The sequence below is a fragment of the Talpa europaea genome (assembly GCF_964194135.1).
Source record: "Talpa europaea genome assembly, chromosome: 3".
Classification (NCBI taxonomy): Eukaryota; Metazoa; Chordata; class Mammalia; order Eulipotyphla; family Talpidae; genus Talpa; species Talpa europaea.
The window spans coordinates 24,911,968-24,938,285 of NC_140069.1; the positions used below are offsets into that span (position 1 = coordinate 24,911,968).

Below are 26,318 nucleotides of genomic sequence, written 5' to 3' on the forward strand. Positions count from 1 at the left end.
AACTAACCCGTGATACTGCCTGCAGAACTGATGCACCAAGAGGGTAGTTACTGGGGGAAGTGAAAGGAAGCACAGTGGTCTGTGGTGGTGGAATATGGTTAAGTTGGTGGGGCACTGTGTGCCACTCTCATCAGTGAAATTACCACTATGGTGGTAATACCTGATGGGGGTACCCCAGGATTACCTCTGTTAAAAATAGATTCTTTTTTTTAAAAGATAAGCAGTTATAAGGAAAGCAATTTAAGCATTTATCTCCCCTTTCTCTGTATGAACTGTGTTTCAGGATAAGCAGTGTTTGTTGAGGGAGAGTTCTTTGCAGAATTTTTAGTTAATGAATGTATAAAGAATAGTAAGATTAGAAAATTATTTTGTTACACCTAATGAAATAATTTATTCAAACATTGATCATCAGTAGATGAGACTAGACAGTCACATGGGAACTGTGCAATGGAGGGATGAAGCTGTCCTACCTGGACCTATTGATTAATCAGTCTTTTGAAAAGTAGGGCCAGCAGATAGTGTGTACCTTCTTCTGTGACACATGTTAAAGCACACAGCACCAGCTCTGAAGTGTTCCAGCCAAAAATGTTCAACTTGTGTCATATCAGGCTTCTACAGACAGGGTTGACAAACTGCGGCCTTGGAGCCACATCACGCCTGCTGTCTATATTTTTCAGTTTTGCTGAAACACAGCCGCTCTAGTGTGTTTAAGTATTATGTCTGACTGCTTTCGTGCTACCGTGACAGAGTTGAGTAGTTGCAACAGAGACTGGATAACCCACACAACCAAAATATTTACTATCTGGCTTTTTTACAGAAAAAGTTTGCTGACCTTGAACCAAATGAACAAAGTTAAGTGGCACCATAAAATATGGAGCTCTTAAAGGACAGCTCATCTGGTTTTTGTAATAAGTCAGTGGTATAGAAAATAAGGAAATGTCACTCCAGGTTAAAAGAGACTTAAACACAGCAGCCAAATGAAATGTAAAAGACTTTGTTGGATTCTGTTTCAAATAAACCAACTGTAAAAAGACATTTGTGAGACAACCAGGAAAATCTGATTATGGCTTGAATATATTAAATGATATTAAAAATTATTAATTTTGTTAAAGTAATAACATTGTGGTCAGGTAAGCGCATGTCTGTCTGTGTTTTTAAGAGATGCATATTGAAGTATATTGATGTTAAATGTTATGGGCTTGTACTTTAAAATACTTCGCAAAGAATTAAAAGAAGTGTAGCAAAGACAGGAGTTAAACTCAGCACTTTTTGGTGTCAGGGTTCATATATTTTGCATTATTTCATGGTCCTGTCATATACTACCTATAGTAGATTTCAGTATTTTTTTCTGGATTGCTTTTAACAGCTGCTGAACGATCTTAAAATTCCTTCATTTCTTGGAAACTTTATCAATGAAAGCATATCTTTGGTGTTCACTATAGATATGATATCTATATCATTAACAGAGGAATATGTTATCAATAATTGAGCTACATATTCTGGTCTTGTTAGCAGATGAGCCTGGTGTATTCCTCACTCTGTTCTTCAATAGCGTGAAATTTACCGTACCAGTTTTATACAGTCTCAACTCCCTGGGCCTTAAGATGAGATTGTTGATTACTCCTGGGATTGCTTTTTTTTTTTTTAAAGATTTATGTATGTATGTATGTATGTATGTATTTATGGAAGAACTGGGGTACAGGCCAGAGGTGTGAGGAATCACCAGAGACAGAGTGGGGAGTAGAACAGGCAGATCTGCTGAATACACTGCTGAGGGGAGCAGTGGGTGAGATAGGAGAGGTCTGCTGTGCCATATGTGGGTTAGTTCCCTGACTCATGCCACAGCCATGATAGCATGAGAGTGCTGAAACTTAACCCCTGTGCCACCAGGGAGGCCCTTCCTGGGATTGTTTTAAAATTAAAGAATATGTATTAGAAAAGTGTTTTGTAAACAATAAAATTATTACCCAAAATATGACCCATTCATATTTTGGAAAATGTAGTTGAGGAAATTTTTTTTTTAATTTTTTTTTTTTGTTAAGATTTATTTGTTTATACAAGTACTGGGTACAGTCAGAAGCACAGGAGGGTGAGCAAATTCACCAGAGCCAGAGCTGGGAACAGAATAGGCAGAAGGACCGAAGTACACTGCTGAGGGGAGCAGCGGGTGGCAGGAGAGGTCTGCACGCCATGTGGGACCCTCGCTTGCAGCCAGGGATCTAACCGGCGCTGCAGAAGCTGCTGGCAGCTTCGCAGCCCAGTGCTCAACCGCTGTGCCACCGGGGAGGCCCTCATTGAGGAAATTAAATGCATGATCTTTATTTTTTTTAAAGATTTATTTATTTTTATACAAGAGCTGGGGTACAGGCCAGAGGCGTGGGAGGGTGAGAGGATTCACCAGAGACAGAGCAGGGAGCAAAACAGGCAGACTGACAAAATACACTGCTGAGTGGAGCAGCGGATGTGACAGGAGTGGTCTGCCATGCCATATGGGATTCTCGCTAGCCGCCGGGGACGGAACCTGCACTGCAGAGGCTTCGGACAGCTTCACAGGGCGGCGCTCAACCTGCCGCACCACCGGGGAGGCCCTAAATGCATGATCTTTATAACAAGGCAGACCTAGGTTTGGATACAAGCTGTTAGCCATGTCACTTTGAACAAGTTATTTACTATTTCAAAAGCCTAGTTTCTTCATTGTAAACTGGAGACAATACCTACTTCAAATATTTGTTCTGATGATTAAGTAAATTAAGACTTATCAAAGTACATAGTATAGCAACAAATACATACTAGATAATTAAATAACAAATCTATGTAACAGGGATAGCTATATTTATATTGAATAATTTTTTTCTTATTGAAACAGGATAATATTCAACTTTAAGATATTTCTGTAAGAAATATCAACTTGGCAAAGTTGACAGGATAAAAACTCTAAGACACTATTTTAAGATTCTTTGAAAAAGTAAGTAAATTATGAGATAAGCTTCAGTGAAAAGCTAGCCATTTTCTCAGAGGAGAAAAAATTCTTCAAATATATTTGTAAGATTATTGGACTGTTAGCTGTTAAGAACATAGGAGTCATTGAAGGTCAAAAATGGTAAAATCATCATGTCTTTTTCTGGGTGTCCTCTCAACCAGGACAAATTGTTAATGCTAATGCAGAAGAGTCTTGTACAGCTAAAAGACTGAAGCTGCTGAAAAGCTTTCAACAGTCATTTACCAAATTTTTTGCATTTGAAGGGACAGTGATTAAAAAAAAAAAAAAGTAGCCCTTTAACCCTTATAATCCAAGTAAGCAATTGGATCTGAAATCTCTTCCGCCCATAACTTTATAATTATATTCACTAATTATATTCACTAATATATAATTATATTCACTAATATAATAACTTTATAATTATATTCACTATATTCACTAGGAATGTCTGAATTTCTCTTTATGTTTCTCCATCCATTCCCTTCTTTCTTCTTCACCCATGAACAAATTATAACATGAAGCTAAATTGTTAATTATGTAGAGAGTGTTTCATGCTTAATTTCAAAATGCTGAAAAGAGTTTCTAGGGAGGGAGAAGCTACAGTGCTGAAAGATCCCTGAATGGTTGGCAATGGCAATAATTTATTGAGACTGTTGGTCACGGAAGTTGTTTGGAGGCTCATGAAGAACTGATAAAGTTTTTGAGGGAATTGGGAGATAGAACTGAATAAGACTTTGTTAAAATATTATATTTCAGGGGCCTCCCTGGTGGTGCAGGGTTAAAGTCTCAGCACTATGAAGCTGTCCGCAGCCATGGCAGCACAGGAATTCCATCCCCAGCCTGGGCAGTGACCCACATGGCGCGGCCGACCTCTCCTGTCTTGCTCGCTGCTCCCCTCAGCAGTGTATTTCAGCAGATCTGCCTGTTCTGTTCTCCACTCTGTCTCTGGTGAATCCTCTCACACACACACCCATACCTCTGGCCTGTACCCCAGTTCTTGTATGCATAAAAAAATAAATCTTTTAAAAAAAAGCATTACAGATTAGTGGAATTGAATGGACAGTCCACAAATAAACCCTTAACATTTATAGTCAATTGATTTTTAATCAGAGTGCTAAGAAAATTCAATGGGTAAAATCTTTTAATCAAATTGTGATAAGGCAAATGGTTTCCACATGCAAAGGAGTTCTTTTGACTCTGCTGCTCATTGTATACAACAATTGATTCAAAATGAACCAGAGACTATGATTGCTAAAACTATGAAACTCTGAGAATGAAGCTTGTTAATTTTATTTTGTATTGCTTGCTTCTGTTTCATACATGTTTTTATTTTCTCAATATATTATCAGCCCTTTTGGGGTTAGGGCCTATGCTTTTTATGTATCAGCCTACCGCACTCATTTATTTCAGCAGATATGAACTAAGTGTCTCCTATTATAGACCGTGTTCTGTACTAGTCACTGGACTGCAAAACAAAGCAAACCGAGCTGTGTTTTGTCATTGTATAAAACACACATTAAGATGTGGTAGGGAATGTAGACATTACACAGATAACATGAGTGTGATAAGTTTTCATAAAATGACAGAACCTTAGAATGACCTAACTTAGTATGGGAAAATTAGGAGATGTCTCCCTAAAGAAATAATATTAAAGGCAAGTCCAGAAGTCAAAAGAGAGAATACAAAGTGAAATAGCAAAAAATAAAGCTTTTGAAGTTGTTACAAAGAACCAGACTTCAGAGAGTTTGGTAAGCATTATTGGGATTTGGGGGTTTTTCCATTAGCAAAGTAGGAATGGCATTAGCTCTTTGTTTATAAATGTACATATGTTTGTTTCTTACAGCTGTTCTAACTGCACAGTGAAAAGGTGATTGTAGGATGCTGAACATAAAAATTATCTGTAACTGGCAGTCATTTAATTTTTAGGCCAAAGGTTTTCTCCCCATACAAATGAGAATAATTATGGCAGGTGGGTTTTAATTCTGAAAGCTAAGTACTTTTTCTTTTATATACAAGAAGCATATTTATGTCTGAATTCTTTTTGAAAAACAAGGAACATAAACTTCTTCATGCCATGTGTATAGCATTGGTATAGAGCTTGAATTCTTGTTTAAAAAGAACACAAACTTAATAATTGTGAATTTGATTTTTCAATCTATGCAGTTACTAGCACTTTGAAAAAATTACAAAATTGCTAGCAGCTTTGGTTTTCTTAGTTGTAAAATGAACTGTTGTTTTAAGGATGAACTGAGGGAAAGTTGGAAGTCATGATTTGGTTGGCACATATTAAATCTTAGTTGTATTTATTAGCTATTATTCAAGCACTTTAGTTCTTAAATAACAACATAAAGATACTAAGCAACAGAAATGCATATAACCATACATTTAGACATTTTCTTAATGATTACATCCTTATTGTTCAGGTGAGTAACCCAAATCTTAGGAGAAATATTTTAATTAAGGTTCATGACTAAATAAATAGAGCTGGGATTTGATTTCAGGGAGTCTGGTTCCAGAACTCAAACTCCATTGCCACCCTATGGCCTTTTTACATAACATAACTCTTTTGGAAGATCATTTCTCTATTGCATTGTCAAAAACTACAAAAACTATTGCATTTCAACTCAGTAAGAGAATTAATAAGTGACTATTACCTTGGGTGTTTTGTTAGTGGGGCTAAAATGTTTAGTCATAAAAAGTTATTTATTGATTAGGTGATACTGAAACTTTCTCACCCAAAACTGTTTTTTAAGAGTTCTCGTTAATTAGCTAGTCCATGAACTAATTAGTCAGCTGGTACTGTACAATTAGAGAGGTAATGATTTTTCAGACTATGTATTTTTCTAGTCTGTGCTACCCGTTAAGAGGGACTTCTGCAATAATATCTAACATGACTGCATTTGAGCTCTCTGGTTACAGTAAGGACATGGTATGTGTTCATCCTTATGTGTGGGGTTTCCTTCTCTTGGGGGATAGAGAAGGGAGAATGTAATTTGCTCTACAAAGCAGTTCGGGAGGGACTTATAAAATGGAATTATTGTGTTACATAACTCCACATTATATAACAATTATATAGTAAATGTGTTATATAAGTATATTGTGTTATATAAGTGGCATCTTTGTAAAAATGCAGTTTAGAATGGCAGTACACCTAAATTAAGTAGCCTATTTACTTCAAGTAATACTCAAAAAAAGAAATATCTAATGTTACCAAAAGGTGAGATAATTATTGAATGTTAACAGAAATTAGCCTTAATTTAAAAACAACCTGAGTAGAATTGTTTTTAAATTAAAGTAAATGTGTGGTATTATGTATTCTTAGGTTTGTAACTCATTAATACTTTTCCTAAGTTACAATATTTTCTAATGTTTCACACAAATTTTTCAGTTTCTTTATTCAAAATGGTGAGAAATAAACTGTCTTCTCTTCACTTATTTCTTTTTATGAGATATGAGTAAAGCTTTTAAAGAAATCCACACCTGTTGTGCCAAATTCAACCAATGCCAAAGTATATAAAACAGACCTTCCTCTTTAATTCTAATTCCAGAGTTCTTCAATAGTTTGTATATACCCTTAAACTCTTATATTGATAAAACTGCATATGTCTGCATATGTGCTTATGTAAACAACATATGCATATTAACTATAGATACATCATTTAAATTTAAATTAAATTATTATGTTATTCTGAAATACTTAATGTGCATATCCTTCTAATTAGCATATCCAAAATTAGTTAATTCCATTTATTGTTATTTTTAGGCTTAGTTTCATTTTCATGCTGATGGATTTAGATTAAATTTTTTTTTTCTGTTACTAAGAATTCCACAAAGCTCTATAAGTATTATTACCATTTTTATTTTCAAAATAAAATTAAGACACTGAGAGGTCAGGTAACATCTTAAATTGTATAGCAAGTAAGTGAAGAACCTGTCGGTATTAGAATCTTGGCAGTCTCGGGCCTCCCCGGTGGCGCAGCAGTTGAGCGCTGGGTTGCGAAGCTGCCCGCAGCCGCTGCGGCGCCGGTTCCATCCCCGGCTGCTCCCTGGCCACCGGAGGAGGGTCCCACATTGTGCGCAGACCTCTCCTGCCGCCCGCTGCTCCCCTCAGCAGTGTACTTCAGTCCTTCTGCCTGCTCTGCTGCCCGCTCTGCTCTGGTGAGTTCTCTCACCCTCCCGCGCTTCTGACTGTACCCAGTGCATGTATAAACAAAAACAAACCAAACAAATAAAATAAATAAATAAATAAACATGCCTCTAAAAAAAAAAAAGGTAGGTAGAATCTTGGCAGTCTCATATGGAATCCACAGTCTTAAGAAAATCATGCTGTTTTACTTCTGCCTATATTCTCTCTCTTTACTTAATTGTAAAAGCAAAAAAGTTAATGTAGAAAATATAATAGCAAAGCTTTCCCAAGGATAATTTAATATGCTACCTTAAACTGTAATTTATAGTTGTATACAGTATGAAAGTAGGAAGTTTAAAGCCAGTGTTTCTCAGATGTTAATGTGCATAGGTATCACTAGTGATAGAGGTTGGTGTGGGATTTTGTTCAAGTGTAGATTCCAAATCAGTATTCTGGAGTAGGACCCAGACTGTATTTCTAATGAGCACTGATGATGGTAGTACTGCAGGTCTCCTTGTAAGTATAACACAGGTTTAGGTAATTTGTACTAATTTTGGCAAATTTATTAGTTGTCAGTTTTCTTATATTTTGCTTATGCTACCAATTTTTAAAAGTTGTTTGCCTTAAAGAAATAGGCGAGGTCTTTCTAGTAGTTTCAACTCTGTGTCTAGCATTTAACATTACTGGGTAAAATAATTTGTGACTTATGTGGTTTTAATATATAGCACTTAAATAACTATTCAGATTTGTTTGTGCTTTAAATATAGCTTAACACGGTATCATCATTTCCACTGTAACATTTTCAGTGGAGGGATACCTAACATTTCTTTTTCATTTTGAAGGATATAACTTATATATAATTGAAAATGTTTCTTCACTGTTATTCTGTTCTTTAGTGATAATATATTGCATAGTTATAAAAACAAGTATCTGTTCAGTGCTATGTACCAACCACTGTATCAAATGCTTAAAATTAACACAATCTGTTTTAATCATCACAGCCTCCCTCATTTGTTCGTTCATTAGTTCTTTGAGCACCTGCTTTGTTCCTGGAATTGTGTTCACTGGTAAACCAGATAAACCCAGAGTCTGTCTCCTAGGGCTTAGTACAGAGGGGGGTGCTGTACAGTAATCAAACAGTCATAGCCATGTGATGGTTGTACAAGTTATTAGCTTTAACATCTGCTATTTTCTCCATTCTTTTAACCATCAAAAAAAAAATTCTTTTGCCCTGTAAGTTTCTTCACCCTAGCTTCCTCCCTGCCCCACTCCAAGGAGAATTCTCTACTCCAAGGAGAATTCTTTGTCAGGTGGATTCCTGGGCTGAGTGTGATGTCAGATTGATCTAATAGGTAGACAGATCTTTAAAGGTGAGGAATTTATACAACAAAAGAAAGAACAGAGGTTAAATGATAATAATTTATAATTAAATTTTAGAGAGTTTAATACCAGAATAGACACTGTTTAAATTGAGTAAATATTTTCAGTACTTAAATGGGATTCTTTTAAAAACAGTACTTTTTAGTTTTTATCAGGTGACTCTGAGTAACTCATTTCAGTAAGTTGAGTGTTTTTCTTTATAGTAGAAGGTAAAGAAAATCAGGGACTACCAAAGAAGGATAATAATTCTGGCCCTACTCTTAAGACGTAGGTACTGATAAGAAAAGGTTGAAAGATTTAGAAAATATTTTTTAAAAAGAGCTATCAGCATGTGTTACCTTCACTTAAGCATTTTGCTTGGTTTTCAGATGAGACTACTACTATGTATAAAATTTGCAGTTGAGTAAAAATTGTATATGAAAGTTATCCTTGAATGCAGTTTATAATCTGTTAAAAAGCAATTGTGGATGGTTGACCATACTTTTAAAGGAATTTTTTTTAATGTACTATTAATCTTATTTAGTAATAGTACTGTGTTCTCTTGACTATTGATAGAAAGTTCTTTCTGGTGTTAATCAAATGTATATATCTATATGTAGATCTTTATATATTATACTACATTGTGATTTATAAAATGTTTTGTTTTACCTACTATTACAATTCAGGGCTTCATAATACTGTTTTGAAGATTATCATAGGAGACTTTAATTTTGTTTCTGAATTTTACAAGTATGCAGTTTTTCTTTTAAAGGGAGAATCCAAAAACTTAATAAATTTTATCTTGGAAATTAGTTTATCCATTATGTTTAATTTTAGGAAATGGTGCTCTTGCAGAACATTCTGAAAATGTGCATATTTCAGGAGTGTCAACGGGTAAGTCATTTTTTGTAATGTTTAAATTTCATGCATGACTTATATGGTAAATATTGAAAGCCACCTGGTTTCTTATGAAGTGATATTTAGCTATAAAAATTATTACTGCTTTTTGCAGCATGTAATAAGGAATGAAGTAACTGGAACATGGAGAAATTCCCATTAGATAAAACTGATACTTGCATGCCCATGGATTGATTATACCTTTGTAAATGGACTGCATAATTATTTTTTAATACAAACATTGAACCAAAAGAAAAGTTAGCTCAAGTTGAATAGTATCTTCTCTCCATGCAAGTTATATGAAATGAAATTTATTAAAAATGTAATTTTGAATGTTATTTCTAGCATTAGAACCTTAGAAATTAAGCATTTTGCTTGGTTTTTAGATTAGAGTACTACCACACATAAAACTTGTTCTTGAGTGAAAGTTGTACATAAATGTTTTAGTTGAGTGCACAGTTTACATGCTTCTAAAAAGCAACCCAACAATGTCCATGAAATTCAGGAACTTGAAGTAACTGCATTTTTTCCACTCACATGAGCTTTTATCACTTAATTTTTTGAAGGCCCATAAAATGTTTTCGTTCTTAGGTCAGTTCCACAACTTTGTTACCATTTTTCCCTATCAATAATAGTAGCTGGGAGCACAAATTCTTTTACTTTTCACCTGCTAATATAGTTTCCTACTGTTACTATTTTCTAATATTTTGGTAAGTTTTATGTGGTTAAAAATAATTGCACTTAATGTATTAATCTATTGATTGAGTTCTGTGTGTCATTTTGTAATTTGGTTATTTTTTTCTCATAAATCAAAGCTAAAAGCTTCCTCTTTTGTTTTATGTCTGATTTTATATTTAGAAAGTTAGTAGATATAACAAATGCTTTAAGAAAGTAGCCAATCACAATGATAACAAGTCTGGTTTCCTGGAAATATAAAGCAAGTTCCTTAGTTGCCTATGTTCATTCTTTCACAATTAGTTTCACTATTTTCATGGGCTTTCAGATGGCATATAATAATACACATCAAGTAAAAATAAGGTTATTTTAAGATGGCCTTAATTTTTTCCATTTTTCTTTCTATTTTGAATAACTAATGAGAATTGCTTGTCCAGATTGTAACTATGAATTTAAAAGATAATTTAGAAACACTTTAATTTACACAAATTGTCTGATTCACTGACTTTCCATTTTTTTTGAAAATTGAGGACTGTATTAGTCTGCTTTAGCTATCATAACAAGATACCGTAGTCTCAGTGACTTAAATAATTTTTTTTTAAATCACTTTTCTGGAGACTAAAAGTTAAGATCAAGGTGCTGGTAGGGTTGATTTCTAGTGAGACCTCTCTTCTTGCCTTGCAGATGGCATCTTCTGTGTCTTCACGTGACCTTTCCTCTGTGTAATCAGTGAGAGAGAGAGATCTCAGCTGTCTCTTCCTTTTCTTATAAGGACTTTTGTTCTATAGGATTAAGCCCTCACCCACATGATCCCCTCCTTTCATAACAAGCATTTCAAAGATTTTTTCTTAATATAGATCATATCAACAGATATTTACTGTATAATGTATTAAAACTGAGAAATTGTTTAAAAACATAATTCATTTGCAATTGAATTATACATGTTTACATCAATAACTTGAACTTTATTAAAAATGTGTTTTCAAAACAATGACATAAATAGGAATAGCATGGTTTTATAATTTTACAAAGTTTTTAAAGATTGGCTTAAAAGAATTTGTTCAATTCTCACATGTATCTGCATTCAGTCTTTTGTAACATATTGCTCTGATATAAGTGAAAACAGCTACACACACCACCAACATGTATTTGAAAAAGAATATTTTAATAGAGTTTTCAAATTATTATGAATATTTTTCCTTAATACAATAGCAGAACTCAAAAAAAAAAAATCAGAACACAATAAATAGTAGTTTCTTAAGGATTAGGTGCAAGTGAAACCCAGAACCTTATCAGTGAACTTTTTGTTCTCTGTTACATAAAATCCAGTGCCTTTCTTGTCTTTCAAATAGGTTGTTTTTTTTTTTTTACCATGCATCTTTTTCTAATATACCTTAGTTTGCAAAATACTGCTTTGCTGAGTTATGTGAATTTATGTAGACTATGAGAAGTCATAGAAATTTGGACACATCTAGTATTTAACTTCTGAATTTTACTTGAACTCATTGAGATTAGATCCCGCTTATTTTTATCTCTTTGCTTAAAATTAGACTTTCAGGCTCTTGAAGAGCATTGAAATTAATATGTAAAACATGTTTTGCATATTTTAATCATTTCTTTTATTTTCTACATCTGTATCTTAAACAAATTTAGAAATGTGTATTTTGCTATGACTACTATAACAAAGTATTGTAGACCAGGTGACTTAAAAAACCATAGGCCTTTTTCCCACTCACAATTCTAGAGGCTAGAAGTCCCAGATGAAAGTATTGGTAGTGTTGGTTTCTTTTAGGCCTCTCTTTTGCTTGTAGATCTTCCCCCTGTATCTTCACATGATCTTCCCTCTATGTGTAGCTGTATCATAATTTTTCTTATAAGGACACCCGTTATAGTGGATTAGGCCCAATATATGATCTCATTTTAATTACATCTTTAGATATCTTATCTCCAAATCCAGCCACAATTTGAGGAATTGAGGGTTAGGACTTTAATGTGGGAATTTTGAAGGGATGACACAGTTCAGCCCATACTAAAATGTGTTCTTTAATTAAATATATTAATGCACCAATAAAATAATTTTAGAGGTCATTGAAACCTTATTATTTTTCCTGAATGTCGGTCTTATAAAATCTTTCTTCTTTGGAAAAAGAGGAATAATATGGAATATACTGCATTTATACCATTTAAAAAGTAAATGAATGCTTTCTCAGAAGGTGCTTTTGGATACACACATTCATTGCAGTTTTTCTTTGGTAATTATAAAACTATGAGAAATTGTAATGCTTGATATGAGTAGTGGAAGCCTTCTGAATTCCTTGTATCCCCTGCTGAAACAAGAACTCCTTCAGTGCTGCTCCTAATGGAGAACTAACCATTATAAGAATTTCTAAATATAAGACTTGCTTTCTCTTGAGACCAGCAAGCAGCAGTATAGTAGTAAGGTAGCTCATTGTTTGCTGCTACCTGTTTCTTCTCTGAACATGTCAAAAGTCATCAATTAATGACTCTTAAAACCTTTTGAGAAATTGCTTTCAAAAAAGGATTTTATTAATTTATACAGCTGTCTGCAGAATTCATAGAAGAACTGGGGTGCAAGCCAGAGTTGCAGGTAGTAAGAGGATTCTCCAGAGACAGTGGGGAACAGAACAGGCAGATCTACTAAAATACAGTGCCAAGGGTAGCAGTGGGCGAGACAAGGAGGTCTGCTGTGCCATATGTGAGTTAGCTCCCTGGCTGGGGAGGAACTCAGGAAATAACAGCCAGTAAGCTTGCATAGCATTTTACTCTTCTGTAGTACTAAAAATTGGAAAATGTAATTAACATATATTATTAGTTTTAATGCCCTTACAGGAAGAAATTGACCTTTCATGCCCCTTTTGCTTTGCTAGCAAGGTTAAAAAATGATTTCTTACTACTAAGAAATTTTAGGGTAAAGTTGATAGTTTTGTTAAGGTTACTCTCCTCATCCTTTTCACATTGTGCTAGGATTGTATTGGAAAAGCTGTATTTTTTCCCCCTAATATCCTTCCCTTCTACTGTGTTTTTTAATATTTTTTGTCACTTTTGCCTTTTTTGTATTTGATTGTACTACCATATACTCTTGATTGTTGTTTGTTCTGGATTTTGTCATTTAAGAAGCTTGATTAGGATTTTGTCATTTAGGAAGCTTGATTAGAGCTTATGACCAAGTAAAATATTTTGGTGTTTAAAAATTTTACTTAGAATAATAGAAATAAATATATTGCTGTATTTGTTCTTAAGTATCCATGCTAATTTAGAGCACTATTCATTTAATTATAATTTAGAATTCCTACTTGCTATAAAAATGTGTGATTTCTGGTGATAGGTCTGAGAGTAATGAGACAGTCCTGAGTATAAATAATAAATTAATAAAACTTTCTCTACTTGCACTGATTCTTATCTTTTAACTGGTAAGTAAAATCTTTCCTGTTGTAGGCTAGTAAATACTACTATTAGAGTGCTAGTAATTATTTCCATTTAAAAAGTTCTGTTTTCTGACTTCTTAAAAAAAAACAGAAAGAAATTTGGAGTAATCTGAGGGAATACTTGGGTCCAATTTCTGTCTCCTTCCAGCTTTGTCCATCCTCAGTGTGCTGACAGTTCTGACATTGCCATTATGACAGAACTCAGCTAAGCTTCCAGGTGTCCAGTGTCTAGACAACAAAGGCTCAAAAAATTCAAGACACTAGGTATGGACAAGAAATCAAATCAAAAAAAAAAAAAGAAAAGAAAAGAAAGAAAGAAATCAAATCATCTTGAAGAATACTTCCTCACTGAAGTCATTTCTTCCCATCTAGTAGAGCTTGTTTCCTGTTGAGGTTGCAGGGCTTGTTAGCCTCCTTGTACGTGATGGCCTGACAAAGGGCCATGCTTGTACTTGATTTTTCTTGCCTATTCTGGCACTCTCTTGATTACTTGCCCTTTGTTTTCAGTGGTCCATAGACTTTATATTCAGTGTGCTTGCTTTCTAAACTCCAACTATGTGTCTAACATCCAACTGTAAGGACACTGCCATCCTTCCTTAGTCACCCAGCCTTCTCGGCTTTTCCCTTCTGTGTTCCGCTCTCCTTTAAAATACCTCCCTCCACCTTCATTGCGTCCCTGATTGCTGCTCATCTATCCTATGCCCTAGTCATCTTACCTGTAATTAATATACATTACTCATTATTAAAGGTAGATTCTACAATGCTGTATAGTCTTATTTAATTCCAAATAATTAAGTTCTGAGATTTAATTCTGCAGTCCCTATGTAGATTTGTAACAAGTAGGAATGAGTCTTTAGAAGCTTTAAAATTAAATATACCCTCTTTTTTCTATATTATAGATTATTTTTTTCTTCATGTTAAAATAGAACCGAGAGATCTTTTTTCCCAAAACAAACCACTTTTTATTTAAATTCTGTTGAGACAGTTTTCCTCCACCCCCTCATAATTACTACAAATGTTAGAGGAATCTCCGTAGTAGGCATTAGTGTGCCTCAGTGGTTTAGAGTGCGACTTCTCAAACCTATTGCCTGTGTTCCAATCCCAGTTGTGACAATGTGGATTTTTTTTTGTGGGAAAATTAATTTCTCTGTGCCTCTGTTTTTTTCCTCATCTGTTAAATTGAATAATAGAATTAATTAATGACTGACAGTAGTAATTTTATCATCAGCCATAGAGTCCATAGACCTGACCACACATTCCTCACTTTGATTATATTTACAGGACTTGCACTTACAAACCAAAAAGCTTCTGATTTGCTGCAGAAATTTCAGCAGCAGCACTGTGTACCGTATTTAACCTTTACATTTTCAATCTACTACTTTTCTCCTGAATTAACAGTAGGCTAGTAGGTATTTTGTTTTCAAGACAATCAAATAACTACATATTCTGATTTTTTCATGCTTCAGTGCCATTTACTGCTTTCATAGCCACAGTATTTTTCCATGTATTGCATGATTCACTTATTAACCTTCAGAATCATTCTTACTCTCATCCTATATGGCCATTCAGCAGTCACCGTTTGCTCATTTAACTTTATATATGACACTTTTAAAATACATCTATTTCCATTAGAATCAGACTCCTCTTAACTAGTGTTTTCAACATGTGGAATTCTTTATCAGGCAAAATGCAGGTAGTGTTTTTTGTGTTCTTTTTTTAAGATTTATTTATGCATACAAGAGCTGGGGGGTCTGAGAGGCAGGGGTGGGGGGCGGTGAGAGGATTCACCAGAGACAGAGTGGGGAGCAGAACAGGCAGCTTTACTGAAATGCACTGCTGTGGGGAGCAGTGGATGAGCCAGGAGAGGTCTGCTGTGCCATGTGGATCAACTCCCTTGGGGGGATGGAACCGCAGATGGCTTCATAGTGTTGTGTCTTAACCCCTTGTGCCACCAGGGAGGCCAAATGCAGGTTGTGTTTACAAAACACTCTAGACTGAAAAATAAGATCACCAAATAATAGTGATTGCTATGGTAGTGATTGCTGTTGACCGTAGATGCTGCCCTTTGCTTATGAGAATGCTTTTGTTCCATACCAAAACTTTCCCAAACTAAAATTTTACAAATAGCGTACCTTCTGTATTCTGCCTTTTAGCTACTCTCTTTACCTGTCTAGTTTCTGTATATAGGTTATAGCACTACAAAGAATTTTAAAATGTACAAGTCATACTACTACTTTCATGTAGCCTGCCTTTGCTTGACTAGTATATACAGAATGTAGTCTTTAAGTTTTTCTAATTTGGAACGTCCTCTTTTCTCTGCCTCAGGCTACTTCGGTCTATGAAAGAAAGAATCCTATGTTAATAGTCAAGTTAATCCTGCTTATTCTATCTTATATATTGTAGCTTTTTTGGTTGGCCTAGCTTTCTGTTTAATAATGCCATATGCCCATATTTTTAAAAATGAAAACAATGCTTAACATTTCCTTATGTTTTAAAGTCACTTAGGATTGTCTTGTATGTTCACATAACTATATGTTTCTTAGATTCAGTTTATAAGCATCTTTCATTATTACAAAACAACAGTTTCCATGAATTCTCTTTAAGCTCTTTTGTGCTTTTCATATGTATTTTATGTATTATATGGTCAGTTAAGCATAGCTGATTTTTACTTGTTTTTCAGTTTTGTGGTTTATTAAAACCAAAGGCACAAAGATCACTTGTTACTTTTAGTCTCAACTACTTTTAGTCATCAGGTGTCACCCCTTGTCAATTTTGAAAATAACCCGTTTCTTTATCTATGGGAAAGAAAATTGTAGTTTTCTTTTACTTTTACAAGTAGTTCAGTTCTAGTCATAAATTTCCTTGCCTGTGTCTTTTTTTTTTCTTTCAGGATTTAAAACCTTTGAATTGAAGGGTAGTTTGACATTATTTTGAAATTATCCTCTCTGTCCCATGTGCCTTCTAAAGTATAGTTTTGTTTTTTTTTAAATTCCTACTTTTAAATGATTGCTTTAAAGATAATAAGGATGGTGTATTAATCTAGCTTGAAATCATAGCTCTTTGCTTTTCTATTGGATTATTGAAATTGCATAAGGATAATTATGAGGAATCTTGAGTAATTCTCAGTCAGTTTGCCCTTTTTTCTAAACTTATACAGTGAGGTCTTCGTGTTTTAAATCCAGGAACTAAACCAAAATCTTCGGAACACCAGCAGACTCTCTACCTATCCCTTCTCCCATTCTTAATTGACAACATAAGTGATAAATAAAAAGCTATATGTATTTAGTTTAGTCTTTCAGTATACTTTATCACTAAGCTGCAATAATGCCATTTTCTTTTATTTTTCATTCCCGATGTCTTATATACTAGGTTCACTATGAATTAAATAGGTTTTGGGAGAGCTAATTAGATTACCGAATTACTACATACTTTTATGAAGAAGATGCTGTCCAAGTTGAAAGTTGATGTCTTTTGAATGAACATTTGGGGCCAGTTTAATTTGGGGGTTCCTATTTCTAGAGTTAGGAGAAATTTATCAAAATAGAAATAAGTGTCATCCAAAATACTCACTTACTTGTTTATATCAAGAAATTCCAGACTAAATTAAATAGATTTTGTTTTTGTGACTATTTGTGTTCCGAGAAAGTTGATGATATTAAGAGATACATTAAGGAAACAAAGTGAACAAAGACCAAAGTATAGTAGTAATTCCTGCCACAATGCCAGGTATTTTCAGAATAGTCTCACGTTCTACAAAATCAAACACTAAACTTTTTGTGAGAAAAGCCATGTTGGTACAGAACACTACAAGTATATAACTTTGTAAGTGTACTTCTACCATATAAAATACCAACTCAATTACTAGCACATCAAGTATCCTCTGACAGTTACACGTAGAGTCAGTTTACACTTTGCAGCCTTATACTATGGGATTCATACTTCCCGATTGAATACATATGCTTCCAGTGGAAACCCACTTTAATCAAGACCAAAAAAATAATTCCAAGATAACCTCATCAGTTCAGGTGCTGTGTTTTGTTTTGACAGTGAAGAAAGGTTTTCGCATCTCCATCTGTGCATGCAGCCTCTGAAGATAGCTTAATACAGAGGAAAAGCCAAGCAGTTTTTAAGCCAGTAACCACTTTGAATAAGAAAAGCACTTCTAAAGAGGGTGTTTATTTTTTTTTTCTTAAACTGAATACTCCTACCTCTAGTTACTTCAAATCATTATCCTGGGAATAAAATCTTTCATAACTTTACATCATACTGACAAGATTCCTGTATTTGCCAATTACATATTGAGTGATTAACCAGACTATAGCTCAAATAATTATGAAAAAACAATAAAGAAGGTATGGGTAAAGTTAAACATAGGTAAAAGAAGGCCAGATTTGATAGATCCTAAATTGGAAGTATAGTCAAAATTTAGAAAGTTAGTTTCAAACTAACAAAGCTATATAAACATTTTGGTTTAAAAGAGGAAAATATTCATTTCTTAAAGCAACATTTTGTGAGTATACCCCAAACTCATCCTTACTGTGATTTCTACCCATATTGGATTACCAGTTAATCTTGGCATAATTTCTCATTCTTTATAGAGGATAATGGCACCTAGTACATATTAAATGAGCAGTGCTCTGCCTTACTTTCCCATTTAGCCTGAACAAAATCTCAGTAGCCATATCAGTATAGCATTTTAGTCATTGAAACCAACCAGTATGATTTGGCATGTCCTATGATACTCTTTGTTGACAATTTAATCCAAACAGGCTGCTAAATCCTTTACCAATATTATAGTATTTAATCTTCACAGCACTCTGTGGTACATTGTTTTAATCCCCATTTAGAACTGGAGGAAATGGAAGCTTCAGTGTTATCAAATTGAGTGCAAATTCACTATTACCTATAAGTCATCTCATAGCTTTTATGAAGAAGGTATACTATAAAATAAATAACATTAATGTAAATATAATATACTAAGAAATTTACAGTTGACAATAAGTACTTGAGCTAAATGGTTCATGATGAATTGAGAATAAGAAATCATTAGAGAAATGAAATTTTTACAAAAATGGACTCAGAGGAAGCTAAATGGAAAATGGGATAGAGATAAAATACACCTTTATTCCCTAAAACATGGTGAAGGCAGCATTGATTTCTGATTTTGAAATTTCTAGTTTATAGTCACTAGCTTTACTTATTCCTATGCTTGAAAATACTTGAATTGTCTGTGGTATTCTTAGAGTACATTTCTTTTTTATTTGAGCTAGGAAAGTGACTCTTCCTTTAACCAAGTGATGCCTAAAGCCATAGAGATTTAGAATTAGTATACAAAGAAAGCTTTGGGAAACAGGTAGCTCTGATCTTGTTGAATTTGAGGTTATAAACTTTCTGGGTTAGAGATTTTAAATCCATGAAATAGAGATCATAGTTAAAATTGTAGTAGTGAATGAGATCTTCCATAGAGAATGATAGGAGCAGAAGGCTTAGGAATGTAGAATGAACAGCAGCATCTCAGCAGATGGCTGAGGAACAAAGTAAGTTCTAGCTCTAGAGAACAAACCACTCAGTGTTAGGAGAGCCTGAGGAGGTGATGTCAACAAAGCCACGGCAATACAGTTTCTAGAAAAATAAATCACTGTCAGGTAAGCCAGAAAGATCAAATATGAGAGGGACTGAGAGTCCATTTGATTTGGCAGTGAGGTCAGTGATAACTGCCTCCTAGCTTGGTTTTTATGGAATTAAGGTAAGAGTTGGAAGTCTGATTTCAGTGAGTCAAAAAGAAAATGCAAAGTAAGAAGATAAGGAAGATTTATCAATGCATTATGATGAGCTGTCAGGAATATAGTGAAAATATATCATTGTGATGGGGGTGGCATCATTTGGGGCTGAAGTAGACTTTAGAAATATTCAAGTAGCAACTCCTTATTTTATTTAACACATGAGGAAACCAAGACCCAAAAAGCTTAGTAGTTTATACTATGCAGAACCAGTAAATGGCAGGTCTTCTGATTGCAGATTTATATAACACTTAACCCAAAAGGTAGAGAATATATCTGTAATGTTAATCATACTTTTTAGCATTTCAACTTATTCTTTCTTTGCTATAGAAAGGAATGTTACGGTTGTGCCTGAATATAATTATCTGCATGTCTAGTGTATTGTGCATGCAAAAATGTGTTGATAAAAGTTTTTGGCTAGATCTGAAACAAAATGCCAAATTCAAGTCATGTTGCAAATATGCAAAATTAAATCAGAATATGGATTCACAACCAGTTAAGGGAGAAACATGATGCTATAGTTTTTAAAATACTTATTGAATTTGAAATGTAAAATACTGAATCTTAAAATAACCGTTCTTATTTATGGGTAATGTTTCTTCCCTTGGTCATTTGTATGAAAATGAGTTATTTACAACAGTGTTTTTGAGCATCCATGCCAGAACATTGATGGTTTCTTGAGTTTTTGGTATAAGAGCACCACCTATAGGTTTCTCAGGTATTGGAGAAGAAATTCCTAAAACAAAAACTGGTAAAATTCTTTTTAGTTGTCCCCTATCCTTTTATTTAAGTTAATATATTTATTGAAAGGTTAATTATCTGCATTGTCATGTACTTTTCCACCTAGGACTCAGATGTTTACCACTGCTGTTAAATCAGCTAACAACTATTTCAGTACTTTCATGCCAATACAGTATTAAGTTATATATAATTAAATTCAAAATTGTATTCTTTTTAATATAGATTAATATCTTAGTGAAAATGAACAATTGTCAACATTCTGGGAGGAGGCACAATAATGATTTTGCCTCTTTATTTTTATATCTCTTTATGAGTAAGAATTGCATCAAATCTGAAAAAGAAAGACACATACCAGATGATTTCACTCATATGTGGAATATCAAAAACAAAACAAAAACAAAAACAAACCCTTGAAATGAAACTGCAGAGCTGCGACTACCAAAAGAGGTGTTGGGGGGTGGAAACAAAAAAGGGAGGAGCACCAGTGGACTGTGATGGAGGATTGTTGGAAGTGGGCGTGATGATATACATGTGTGAACCTGTACACCTGAAACATACACAATGTTCTAATCAGTGTTACCTGAATAAACATAATTTTAAAAATAATAATTCCATCAGTATATTACTGCTTTGTTATACTTTGAAATGGAGAAAAATAAAGTACATCATTAGAATAATAAACATTTTATGGTTGACTGTACCATATTTTATTGTATATTACTTAATGTATGAAGTGTTGGGTGTTTTTTAATAAATTCTGATTTACTTAATGCCCTGTTTTAAAGTATAATAACTAGTTAAGATTACTAATTTGGCTATATTCCAGCTTGTGGAGAGACTCCAGAACAAATTCAAGCACCAAGTGGTATAATCACGAGCCCAGGCTGGCCTTCTGAATATCCTGCCAAAATCAACTGTAGCTGGTTCATAAGGGCAAATCCAGGGGAAATCATTACTATAAGGTAATTCTGATGCCTTTCTGTATTATTATATAATATTTTATTACAAAATATAAATTTAGCTTCCAAACATTATCATTCAACTTGCAGTAATGCAAAAAAGGTGATTTTCATAAAATAAATGAATTATGGTTGTCAGTGCCATGTTCAGTGTAGGAATAAAGTCCCATCCTCCTCCTGCTATTAAATCTTGTTCTTTGAAGTTTGTCTAATGGTGGTAACAGATTTGCTCTGAGCTATTCACATCTTTATAGGTCACTTTTTTAACAAAAGTACACACTTACAAAATAGCCTTTTAAGATTGAGTGAAATCTTTGACCATGAGTCAAATAAACAAAATTCACTAAATCACTTGGAGATTTAGCTCATGATTTTATTCTCATTAGAGTCCCTTACCTTAATGATTGGAGGGCATGTCTGTATATATGTATATCTAAGTATGAAACCTCAGATGAACTGATAATGAATAAATAAATATGTCTAGAAAAATCTGTATCTCTGAAACAAAAGAATATTTCTGAAAAATACAAAGTGAAAGATATTCCTAGGAGAAATAACTTTAAGTTTTAGGATTTTAATAATAAATATGACATAAATAAGAAGGTTTAAGAATCATTTTTTTAATTTTATTTATTTTTGTGTAGAAGAACTGGGGTGTAGGCCAGAGCGTGGAGTGGGTGGGAGTTGTTGAGAGGATTCACCAGAGACAGAGTGGGGAACAGAACAGGTAGATTGGTGGGCCATAAATTCAAATTCCTTCATTTAATATTTTTTAAAAATCAAGTTGTAAATTTAGCATACTTTGAGCCTTTCCAGCCTCCTTTTTTATATCCATTAGCTAATGAGAGAACTAGTCTCTCTTGAGAAACACAACTTATCTATCCCCTTTTTCCTGTGGTCACCATAAAATAGGGGTCATGTGGTCTATTTTCCTTTGGTCCCTTCTGCCCAGAGCCACCTCTTCTGGAACACTGGAGCTCAGCTTGGCTAGAAGCTGTCCCACTCCTCTGAGAGAAGTGTGATTTGCCAGATAGATTGGTGGGATTCGCCAGTAAGGTTATGTTCTCCAACAGCACTGATGTTGGAATCTGAACAATATGCCTGTTTTCTGTTACTTATAATATTTGAGTAATAATAAATCAGTTTCCAAAATAGCATTTTTTTTCCATGGATTTTTTTTTTCAGCACAAATCTAGAATTTGGGGAATTTTTTCTCTTTTAACCCAAAAATCCAACCCCAAATTAAATTTGCAGCCTACCCATTGAATTATATAAAAACTTGCAAAATCTTGCCAGCACAGAAGTTACATGGCATTATGCCATCTGATGTGATCATGTGCTGGGTCCTTGAGATTTCACAAAATAAAATACACTGAAAACCAAGAATACTGGCATGTAGAACAAAATTAGAATTTAGTCCTACATCCAAAGGAAAATTTCCTAAGTTATAGGAGTTAATGGATTTGAATCTGTCTAACGTAATGAAAGTAGAAAGTGATTCTAATAATGATCTTAGTTCTTACTGAAGTCATTATCATAATATCAAACTTTAAGAAAATACATATACTGTAGTCGTTTCACTTGTGAATATTGTAAAAAAATCTCGAGTAAATTATTCAAAGTACCACAATCAAGTGTAGCTATTTAGACATATATATGAATCAGTATTAGGAAATTTCAATCAATTTAATGTATTAACAAGTCAAAGAAAAAGTATATGATTATCTAGAATAAAGAGATGATTGAAAGCACTTTGGTACAAAAGTATTTGGTAACATATCAATATTTATTCCTAAATTTAAAAGAAAATTATAATCTAGATTAAAGAGGGAAACTAAAGTTATAGTTTATTTGTCTTTCTTACGGCTATTTTTATAAAACTGGTTCAAAGATAGTGACATAAAGGCATTTTTGCTTCATTCCTTTCCCTTTAAACCTACCAAATTTAATAAAGGTCACCTCATCTATGAAGAGATAAGATTGAATTCTAGTTCTCTACTTGAAACCAAGGACACAGGATTAGGATATTTTGCTTAAGAAAGACCAAAAAATAATTCCACTAACCACTGCCTGAACTAATGGGCAGAGCTTGGAGAGCTGGGAAGACATACCCTAACAAATAGGAATTTAACAAAGCCACCTGCTGACTTCATGGCATCTGTAATACTTTGAATCTGCTTATTAAGACTATTTTTGGAATGGAGAGACAGATGAAGGAAACTCTAAAACACAAGCAGTTGAGGAATACAGAGGGAGACAGGAATTTAAAAGAAGAGAGAGAACAAAAAAAGTGCACAAAAACCCAGATTGCCAGAATACATGAAAAAAATTTAATGCTAACAAAAACAGCCAGCAAAACCAATTTGGAACACAAATTTAACCCAGACATTATAAACTTTATTATAACAGGAGTTTTTTCTTCAGAAACCTTTTTTGGGCCTCCCCAGTGGCGCAGCGATTGAGCGCTGGGCTGCTAGGCTGCCCGCAGCCTCTGCAGTGCCAGTTCGATCCCCGGCCACCAGCGAGGGTCCCACATGGCGCGCAGACCTCTCCTGCCGCCCGCTGCTCCCTTCAGCAGTGTGTTTTATCAGTCTGCCTGTTCTGCTCCCTGCTCTGGGTCTGGTGAATTCTCTCACCCTCCCGCACTTCTGACTGTACCCAGTGCTTGTATAAATAAATCTTTTTTAAAAAAAAACCTTTTTTGGGCCTCCCCGGTGGCGCAGTGGTTGAGCGCTGGGTTGCGAAGCTGCCCGCAGCCTCTGCGGCGCCGGTTTGATCCCCGGCTGCTCCCCGGCCACCGGAGGAGGGTCCCACATGGCGCGCAGACCTCTCCTGCCGCCCGCTGCTCCCCTCAGCAGTGTACTTCTGTCCTTCTGCCTGCTCTGGCTCTGGTGAATTCTCTCACCCTCCCGCGCTTCTGACTGTACCCAGTGCATGTATAAACAAAACAAACAAACAAATAAATAAAACATGCCTGTATAAAAAAAAAAAAAAAAAAACCTTTTTTATGCCATGAACACTTTGGTAGTTTGGTGAAGCCTATAGATCCTTTCCCAAAATACTGTTTTTAAATTCATAAAGTAAAATATATAGCTTTCAAAGGGATCCAATTATATTGAAAAATAGCCATCAGGTGCTTTTTTTTAAAATTTGTAATTCAGCAATATGAACTTACTAACACATTAACAAGCAATTGACGATTCTTACAACTTCTAAAATTTCAAAGTGGTTTTGAGTATGGATAATCTAAATATCTATTAAAAATGAAATGTAATATGAGATTATGTGTGATTTCTATTGGTGACAGAATAAGGGGTACTTGAAATACTATCATGGTTTATTGTTTGTACGCACAAATGAAAATACTAAGTTTCAGTTAGAGATTAAAGTTGTGAATATTTCTGAATTTGAGATAAAAAACACTGAATATTCTTAGCTGTACTTTATCAAGACAAAGTGTATTTTAATATTTGAATTACAGCATCTAAAGATAACTACTGGCAAAACAGAACTAGCAATGTAAAACTTCTAATAGCAGGAAAGAAACTTTAACAAAGCAATTAATACAAAAGAAAATAGGAAGGGAGGAAAATGAGAACTCTCTGCCAAATAAAGACTATTAAATAATAGACTCATCTTACCTTTAAAAGACACATTAGGTTTATTGATTAGTTGAATGGTATAACCCTCCTCTAAAAGTCTTATTGGAACATACCTTAAACAAGACAAAGGCAAAATCTGTGGATAGAAAAAGGTGAATTAGGAAAAGATAATCTTTGGGTGGAAATACTGATCAAAAGAAAACTAGTGTGGGATAATTAACATCATATATAATTGAGATTAAAACAAAATATTAGTAACAAATGGAATATTCCACAGGGAAGATATAATTGTGGTAAATTTTGTGTACCTAATAACAGAACCTAAAATACATACAAGGCCAAATGTGGGGGATTACCATGCAAGTTTGATTGATCCACAGTTACAGTGGAAGTTTATAAACATACCTTTAATCAGAATTTAATAGAACTGTTACGAAGTATTAACTGGAATCTGGGGGGAAAGTAGAAATATTAAGAACAAGGAAGCAGTGTTATCATTTGCTGATGATATGATCATATGCCTGGAAAACCCAGAAGAATAAATGAACATATGGAGGCTTATGGTAAAATCCTCAGGTACATTGTAGTAACAAGAATTTTTTTTCCCCAAGATTTTTTTAATAGCTTCTTCTGATTTCTCATTCTAGTTTTCAGGATTTTGATATTCAGGGGTCCAGAAGATGCAGTTTAGACTGGTTGACAATAGAAACATACAAGAATATTGAAAGTTACAGAGCCTGTGGTTCCACAATTCCACCGCCATATATTTCTTCACAAGATCACGTCTGGATCAGATTCCATTCCGATGAAAGTATCTCTAGAAAGGGCTTCAGACTGGCATATTTTTCAGGTATGTTTTTATATAAGAAAAATATGGAACAGAATTTTCTGTTATTAAGTGCATTAGTCTTCTAAATAATGTCCATTTAATTGTGATTAAGTCCTCAGGACAGCTGTGATTGAGGAATAAGAAGCTAAGGATTCGTGTGCTTAGAGCTGAATCTCAAGCTGCTTTGAATAATCCTAATAAAATAATCAGTTTTATAAACTAAAATCAATGTCTTTTTAAATATTTTAAATGCATTTATGTAAAAGTAACTTTTTCTCCCTGAAGTGCTTGCCCATATCTTGAAAGTTACTCAAAATATTTTTTTGCTGGTATGATTAACACTGTGTTTACATCTTCAAAGAAAAGGCATAGCCAATGTCACCTTCATAGTTGTAGTTTCAGAAGTCATCTTTTGCTATTTAATTTTATCTAAAAAGAGTAAATCCTGCAAATGTGATTATCTCAGAGCATTAGTTATGTATATTTTTTACTAAAGGCATTTTATGTATTCTGATACTACACATTTCCTTTAGCAAACATATGTTACTTTTTCTTTTTTTCTTGAAAACATAGTTTTAATATTTAGCTTCTAAAGCACATTTTCTGTCACCTGTTTATCAATAAATAAGTTGTTAATAGAGAGTAATCATTCACCCAATTTTGTCACTTTTGAGACTGTAGGGATCTAATGTTGGTTTTCTTTCCCTACCTTATTATATATACTACGTAATATATGCATGTTATATTAAGTATTTTAGGTAAGTGCACTAAGATAATTAAAATTTTATAGGAATATAAATTTTTCTCTCTCCTATCCCTATTATTTTGATAAATACATCTATACCTGGGCCTCCCCGGTGGTGCAGCAGTAGAGCGCTGGGTTGCGAAGCTGCCCGCGGCCTCTGCGGCGCCTGTTCTATCCCC

At 34.1% G+C, this 26,318-nt stretch overlaps 1 protein-coding gene across 2 annotated transcripts in view; it reads left to right on the forward strand.

Moving 5' to 3' along the window:
- The window catches only part of LRP12 (LDL receptor related protein 12), a gene marked incomplete at both ends in the record, with an annotated part of 55,478 nt that overhangs the window by 20,489 nt on the left and 8,671 nt on the right, over positions 1-26,318 (forward strand). Inside the window, 3 exons of one of the 2 annotated variants that reach the window (XM_084229458.1) lie at positions 9,303-9,359; positions 20,831-20,966; positions 25,213-25,415. In XM_084229458.1, the coding sequence (XP_084085584.1) occupies positions 9,303-9,359; positions 20,831-20,966; positions 25,213-25,415 (396 nt within the window). The remainder of the gene's footprint in view (positions 1-9,302; positions 9,360-20,830; positions 20,967-25,212; positions 25,416-26,318) is intronic. The other variant, XM_084229457.1, reaches the window with a different exon arrangement.